The sequence below is a fragment of the Gastrolobium bilobum genome, unplaced genomic scaffold, assembly GCF_033153095.1.
Source record: "Gastrolobium bilobum isolate Gb01-03AN ecotype WA unplaced genomic scaffold, APGP_CSIRO_Gbil_v1 utg15463, whole genome shotgun sequence".
NCBI classification, from domain to species: domain Eukaryota; kingdom Viridiplantae; phylum Streptophyta; class Magnoliopsida; order Fabales; family Fabaceae; genus Gastrolobium; species Gastrolobium bilobum.
Window position 1 is genome coordinate 72560 of NW_026897110.1, and position 7928 is coordinate 80487.

At 38.0% G+C, this 7928-nt stretch overlaps 2 protein-coding genes across 3 annotated transcripts; both read right to left on the bottom strand.

Annotated features, from left to right (window-relative positions):
- Positions 1–417: 417 nt before the first annotated feature.
- On the bottom strand, positions 418–3242 carry LOC133304271 (dihydrolipoyl dehydrogenase, mitochondrial). 2 transcript variants are annotated; one of them, XM_061504280.1, is made up of 2 exons: positions 2876–3242; positions 418–1931 (listed from the first exon to the last, which is right to left on the bottom strand). In XM_061504280.1, exons 1-2 carry the CDS (start codon positions 3152–3154, stop codon positions 681–683), a joined length of 1530 nt encoding a protein of 509 aa, XP_061360264.1. In that variant the 5' UTR covers positions 3155–3242; the 3' UTR covers positions 418–680. The 2 variants fall into 2 exon arrangements, with proteins under 2 accessions (XP_061360264.1, XP_061360265.1); XM_061504281.1 differs by having other exon boundaries at positions 419–1931; positions 3087–3216.
- A 1769-nt stretch (positions 3243–5011) lies between these two features.
- LOC133304265 (probable protein phosphatase 2C 13) lies at positions 5012–7401 on the bottom strand. The gene is made up of 2 exons (XM_061504273.1): positions 7071–7401; positions 5012–6340 (listed from the first exon to the last, which is right to left on the bottom strand). Exons 1-2 carry the CDS (start codon positions 7230–7232, stop codon positions 5342–5344), a joined length of 1161 nt encoding a protein of 386 aa, XP_061360257.1. The 5' UTR covers positions 7233–7401; the 3' UTR covers positions 5012–5341.
- Between the last annotated feature and the right edge of the window lie 527 nt (positions 7402–7928).

Below are 7928 nucleotides of genomic sequence, written 5' to 3' on the forward strand. Positions count from 1 at the left end.
TTGTAAGTTTAGAATCCTAATAGGAATGTACTTCCTTGATCCTATGTTATCAAGATATTATTTAGATAGGCATTGTCCTTTGTTGGATAAGTTGTTGAGATATAAATCCTTAACAGTCTCTAAAGTTATACCAGGACACACTTTTCTTGGAAAACAACTGAATCTTGGGTCTAGTTTCAAGCCAGAAGAAATCTTATTGACAGACTAATCCTCTACTTATGCTATTGCAGATTATTTAATGCAATATATGACTCCTGTCGCGTTTTTCTTGTCCCACCAAAGTGAGTAGTTTCCTTTGAAATTTATGTCTACATAAATTTCAGTGAGACATTCCAATTACTCCTTTGAGATTCATTGACAACTGATGCAAAGGGAAGAAGAAATGGATAGATGAAAATAATTTATATGGACCACTCAACAAGGTGTTAGTCAGAAGAGCAGAAGATTAAATTGTTTTCACCCAACAGTCAGCATCACAATATTGCTCCTGAAAGAGGGGGTGGTATATATATTATTCAACAAGGATAAAACAACACAATCATTCCTCTTATTATGCAAAGAGCTAACTTGTATATAAAAACCTGAATCTAAATTTAACACACAAAGAAGGTATCATTCTCCAAGTCATTGTAAAATTCTTGGACAAAAATGAAAACGAGATTAAAGAAGCAACCGGCTGTTCAAATGTGAATGGGCTTGTCATAAGTAGCCATTGCGGCTTCTTTAATAGCCTCGCTCATTGTTGGATGTGCATGGCACACACGTGCTATGTCCTCACTTGATGCATCATACTGCAATGCTATCGCTGCCTCATGAATGAGCTCTCCCGCATTGGGTGCCATAATATGTACTCCCAATATTTTGTCTGTCTCCTTTTCAGCCAATATCTTGACCAGTCCTTCAGCATTATCGATTGCCTTAGCCCTGCTATTAGCCAGGAAAGGGAACTTACCAACACGGTATTCAACTCCAAGTGCCTTCACCTGCTCCTCTGTCTTCCCAACATATGCAACCTCAGGGTTTGTATACACAACACCTGGAACTTTGTCATAGTCCACATGGCCAACCTTACCAGCTATGTATTCTACACAAGCAACCCCATCTTCTTCTGCCTTGTGTGCTAACATTGGGCCTGGAATTACATCTCCAATTGCATAAACGCCAGAGACATTAGTAGAAAATCTTTCATTCACCAAAATTCGTCCTGCCTTGTCAGTTTCAACTCCTATCTTGTCTAACCCGAGTCCAGCAGTGAACGGAGTCCTACCAGCAGATACAAGGACAACATCTGTTTCAAGTGTGGTTTGATCACCACCAGCCGCTGGTTCAACAGTTAGCTTCACACCATCTCCAGAAGTATCAACTCCAATCACCTTAGTCTTCAGCATGAATTTCATGCCTTGCTTCTCAAGAGAACGCTGAAACTGCTTCCGGATTTCCGCGTCCATGGTTGGAACAATATCTGGCGCAAACTCAACAACTGTTACCTCGGAGCCAAGTCGGCCCCATACTGAGCCCATTTCTAGCCCAATGTAGCCTGCCCCAATGACTATGAGTCTCTTAGGGATTTCAGACAAAGCAAGAGCTCCGGTCGATGATACAATTTTCTTTTCATCAATGGTGACTCCAGGTAGAGATTTCACATCCGAACCTGTGGCGATTATAATATGCTTGCCTTGAACAACAGTATTCCCACCTTCAAGGGTGTCCACAGAGACTTCAGATGGTGAAACAAGTTTGCCATATCCTTTGACATAGGTTACCTTGTTTTTCTTGAATAGACCTTCAATTCCCCGGGTAAGATTAGAAACAGCTTTATCTTTTTGGCCCATCATGGCTGCCAAGTCAACCTCGACAGATGAAACCTTGACCCCATGGTTGGCAAATGAATGTTTAGCCTCGTGGTACATGTGGGAAGAATGCAGAAGTGCCTGAACCAAAATATGGAGGCACCATACATGAGTACATGGGTTAGAGAGAATACCATATCCACTAGTATTTTCAAACTATATATGGGAGCACAAAAACAACAGCAACCAAAGCCTTTTCCCACTAGGAGGGGTTGGCTACATGGATCAAGAGGACGCAACTGTTTTATGTCAAACATCAATTCTTCAGCAAGTCCATTTAGTTTATACAAGGGAGCACATTTATTTAAAAATACGTGAAATGAAGGAAGAGGTTAATACAACAAATTTAGAAATAAAAAAGGCAGACTAAAAGTTACAATAAAGTCTGCAGCATATCAAAATGAAGGAAATGCAACTTGGTGTATTAAAGTTCGCAAGCTTAATGTAAGGCTTCTCTCATCCAGGTAATAATAACCCGGTTGAGACTAGTGCGTAGACCTTAATTTTGATCCAGTAAATGAAATCAACTCATTCACACAAGGAGGAGAAAAATAAGCAAAACCCAGATCAAGATTAGGACAGGAGAAACAAAAAAAATGTGCTAATACATGCACGGAATTCTGAGATAGAAGAATCCTGATAAAAACATCAAAAGAGAAATACAGAAAACCCATTTTCATAAGAAAGTTCTCTCCATCTCATCTACTTTCTCCTTACAACTCCCCATCCAAATAACTTCACCTCACCTCACAGTCCAAAAATTGGAAGTAACAAAAAGCCAGTCTTTCCCCAACGGCTTCTAAACCTCTACTTCACAATAATCCAACACGAAAGAAAAAAAAAAAAGATATTATTATAGTGAAAATTTACAATTTACAATTTTGTTTTTTGTATTTTCTTATCTCTTTGCAAAAAACAAACTACAATAACCAGAAATGACACAGACTATAAACGAAACTAGAAAAGTGATTCCCAATCCCATAAACATAAAAAAGGAACAATAACATTGCGAATGAAAAATTGACCTTGGAAGGGATGCATCCAACGTTGAGACATGTGCCGCCGAGAGCACCGCGCTTCTCGATGCAAGTGGTCTTGAGACCGAGCTGGGCGGCTTTAATGGCGGCGACATAACCGCCGGGGCCACCACCGACGACGACGACGTCGTTTTGGTCAGATCCCGAAGCGAATCCCCTTGACCTTGAGAAGGAGGAGAGGGAGAGGGAGAGAGAGTACCTGAGAGTCTCCGATGAGAGAACAACGTAACCCTTCCGTCGAGCCAAGTTTGCAATTGCCATAGCCATTCTTCTTTTTCTTTTTCTTCTTCTTCTTCACCTAAACAAACGCCACTCTCTTTCTCAAGACCTAACACAACACAACACAACACAACACAGACACAGGACAAGACAACGCTCTTTTCTTAGATATATAAAAAATATATTTATAAAAAATAATTAATTAATTAATGTCTTGATTCGATCTGATCTCAGCCCTTGGATCACCGCTAATGCACTTATTAGCCCTCTATTATTCTTTTTTTGTTTTTCGTTTTCTGGCTTGCAAATTCAACTTTTGCTTTGAACCGTTGATGTTCTTTTATGATAATGTTCGCTTTAATTTATTCTCTACGTGGTGGTGGAGTGATGGCTGTACTTTTTGGACGAACGACATTTATTTAATAAAATTAAAACAAGTAAGATTTCAAAGTTCTATTAATATTTTTTTCACTCCTGCTAATTACTAGTAAAAATGAGGTATTTTTACTAAACTATAATTCAAATCATGGAAAATTGGTTTAGAGACAGACAAATTGAATCTGTTACCTTCCCAAATACTAACCACTTGTATAAGATATTAAATAAATGGCTATAATATTGTGTTTTTTTGAAAAATAATTTTAGAGACAGAATTTTAAACAAAATAGGCACGATTGTCTTTTCAAATAATAAATCTTTTTTTAAGTCCATGAACATAATTCTCTAGTATTAAATTTATTTTAAAACAAGATAGGTAACTCAGGGTGTTATTTAGTGGTAATGTTGTATCCTTAAAACTTGTTCAAGGAATATTTTAGGTTTTCAACGATGAGTTAATTGGAGGGCCATATACTTAATTACTCAAAAAAAAAAAAAAAAAGTAGGAACAACACAATATTTGCAAAACAATGCTTGGGTTTAGATTCATTAAAAGCTTTGGCGGGGGAGCAATTCTGTTTTGATGGAAATGTAAATAATCTACTCCGTTAACCTCAATGCTTAATAAGTTTTCTATTTAGCAAACTCAATACATACTAAGGAGTTTGGACAATGATTACAAAATTAAAGTTTAATGATTCCAATCTGTGGGAAATTCCTAATTTTTAAAATCTTCTATGGGCAGAAACATCTGTTATTTATTTAGGATCTGAAAAGTGGAGAGAAGGGGCCTCACAAAGCATTTGATACTTGAAGTTGTGGTTAGAAGCTTCCTATTTCTCAGAGCATGATGCAATGGCAGCAAATCTCCCGAGTCATACGTTTAAAACTTTGAGATAATGAAATAAGGGCCTTACACACCTTACCAAGGTCAGGATATTTGGTTGGACAGGGGCAACTGATATTTTCACACCCCTCCCTCCAAAATATATATTTATTGAAAGAGAAAAATTATTCTTATATTACATGAGATAAATTTTTTCTCCTATACACCCTTCAATAACTATGCCTCATTTTTCTTATTTTTTTTTTTTAAGTGATAGAGCCCACAAGTTTATTTCTATAACATGAAATAATTTATTTCTTTTATCATGAGATTAATAAAACCTGATTGAAAATAGTCTTTCTATTCACAGACTCTTTTTAATAAATGAACTGAAAGTAATAACGGACAAAAATTCATCGCATACGATACGCGATTAGTTTTTATGCTGCCGAAGGTTCATATTGTCCTATGACATAGGCCTACAGTGATTGGATGGGCCAAGCATAATCCATCCATAAAACTAGGAGGATCCAGGAACAATAAAGAACGTTCAAGCAAGAAAAAAATATATACGAAGAAAATTTGTATGGGCCATCCAGGTTGCTTCAGTGATTGGATGGGCCAAGCATAATCCATCCACTCAACTTTGCGTTGTCTAAAACTAACCGTCATTGAAGCAAATATACGAAGAAAATTTGAAACTGGAGGCATGCAGCCACCCCCAGAGAATTGCCGAGAAGTCTAAAGCAACATAAAATCAAAACCAACATAAAATCAAAACCCACCATGGGGGGGCTGTGTATCTACTCCGCCAAAATTAGCTAAAATTGTCTCTACAATATACCAAAACATAGCCCAGAAATACACCTCCCAATTAAATAGGTCTAAACCCTCTCTACCTCTCACCTAATATCCCTTTCTATCCCTACAAAACTGCTGGCTTCTTTTTCTAACTATCTGAAACAGCCCAAAAAACAGATTAATCTTTTAATGAAAGGAACTTTTATGAATCTCAAGAATTGCATTTACAGTCAATTTCCCTCTATCAAGCTCTTCAATCTATTACGGGCCTCTTCAGACAGACTGCAGGCTTTGAATCTTCGCCTTTGGGGCGGACATGAATCAACAATGTTTTCAATGGGGGACAAGCATATGACAATCGCAGTAAGGTTATCCGATGTATTCAGGCGCAAGGCTTCCTTGACTAGTTCTCTGGCACATTGCTGTGGGTCATCATGCCTTCTTAATCCACGCCGAACAAGGCTAACTGCTACTTGGCTAGACATTACATCCCAAATCCCATCACACCCAATGATTAAGAACTCATCATCCTCTGTCAATGTAATCAGTTGAACATCTGGCTCAGCAATAAGGGGTGATGCAGCACCAAGTGGAAATTTCATGTCCCAATCCCCAAGGGCACGAGTTACTGAAAGATAACCATTGAGATATTCATCATCAATGAAGCCACCTAACTCCTCCACTCTCTTGCGTTCTGGTAAATAACTTGGCCTGTGATCTTGAGACATATTAACAGCTGTACCTCTCCTGCAAAGGACTGCTCGACAGTCACCAGCATTGGCAACCAGCAAATGCCTTCCGAGTACAAGAGCAGTCAATGCTGTAGTGCCACATGAACTACTAATATCTTGTTCATCAGCCAAGGCAAGGTCTGCCCGTAAAAAAGCTCTCCGATGAGACTCCTCCAATTTCTTTAGAAAAAATGCATCAGTATCATATGATTGCAGCAAGTCAGCATCTTCAAAAAATAATCTCATAGCATTCCTCTTAACAAAAGAGGCTGCATCAGGTCCCCCATGCCCATCAAAAACGGCATAAAATGCACTTGGCATTGGGTATTTGAACACAAAACCAAGGTTGGCAGCTAAATCATCTATACGAATGTGTTCATCATCCATAGATTCTCGCGGTCCAATTGCAGCATAGCTACCAGAACGCACATTCGGGATAAACTTAATTGCAGGGGTCTCCAAAAGGGAATCTTTAATGATCTCAGAGCAACTCGCAGCCTAACATACAAATAATAAGATAATGGTCAGCACATCAACCCGGTAAAGAACAAATTCAACCCAAAAATTTAAGAAGGCTACATTATAAAATTTCTCTAACAAGCACTAACACAACGCTTTAAAACAAAAGGAAAAACAAACACAAACCACTAAGCTCACAAGGCCTACCAGCACAAAGTTGGAATAATGAACTTCCTAACGTTATGGCTAGCTATTTCACTAGATTTCACCTGGGGAAATTTTTGAGCAATTTTTTTCTTCCTCTTTATTGGTGTTGTGGGTTGGGGAGAGGTGATAGTATATAGCATATAGTATAGAACCTATGATAAATGAAATAAATAATTAAACACCAAATTCCAAATTCTAGTTCCAAAAATCAGTTTCAGCAAGCAATCTCAGCACACACTAGAAGTAGTGGATCTTCACCACATTTATCAAGCTAAAAATATCAAATTCAAAAAACCCGATTCAGAATTGAAAATAAACAAAGGAAAATTCACAGCTAAATCCAGACTGATTGATACACAATCACCCAAAAAAACCCACCGATTTAAGCCCCGATGGATAATAAAAAAGGATAAAGGAAAAACCAATTCTTTAACCAAATCAAGCAATACATACAGTAAGAATCTCAATTGAATTACAAACCCAAAAGTTCAAAGAAAAAAAAAAGACATAAGGATTAAAAGCGAGATGTATGAGTAAAATTGGATTCAGAGGAAACCCGTACTTGGCCAAAGATCGGGAAAGAAGGAGAGGGTGAGGTGGGTGAAACCTCAACCTTGACGTTGTGTTCTTGTTCCACGCAAAGGTGATACTTCACGTCCAACATGGGAATGCTCTGCTGACATATAATTTCCGCTTCCGCTACCATCTTCTGGCTCACGATCATCTTCAAAATCTATGTGCGTTTTGCAATCTCTTTCGAAAACACCAGAAATAAAAAGAATAACTAGGGTTCCTAATTCCGGAATTGAATTTAAAGCGCTCGAATTTGGGGCTGAATTGGGTTTTCTTTGAATAAGAAGAGCAGTAACAAAATTAGGGTTTCTTATTTCTTCTCTGTGCAAGCACTTAAACGGTGCTTAGCTTCGACGCGCTTTTAAGCAAGTCAGTTCGCGAGAATTGAAATCACAATAATACCCCTGGGATCACACCAAAATATCTGACACCTCTTTGGAGCAACTCCGAGTGGAAGAGTAAATTTGTGAAACGAGGACATGAACGTCGAATCGCCACGTTTCTTGTCATGGGGCCATGTAGATCCACTTCGTGAATGTTTGAAATGACGGAATTATCCCTGCGTTTGCGTCTGATAAACGTTAAGTAAAATCACCCACAGGTTGATTTTTATGTTTACCTTTGCGGCTAAGCTCGAAGCGGTGCGTGTGTCGGTGTCCTGATTGTTTTGTTGAAGTTGCGTATAAGTAATTATCATTATCAAGAATTTTACCTTTCCAATGACTAATAATTAAATAATAACTAACAACTAACAACCATATTTAAAGGAGATAACAAGAGACATTGACATTCAACATACTCAAGGGCATTATAATTTTTCAAAGTATCAAACAACTATTATCATAAA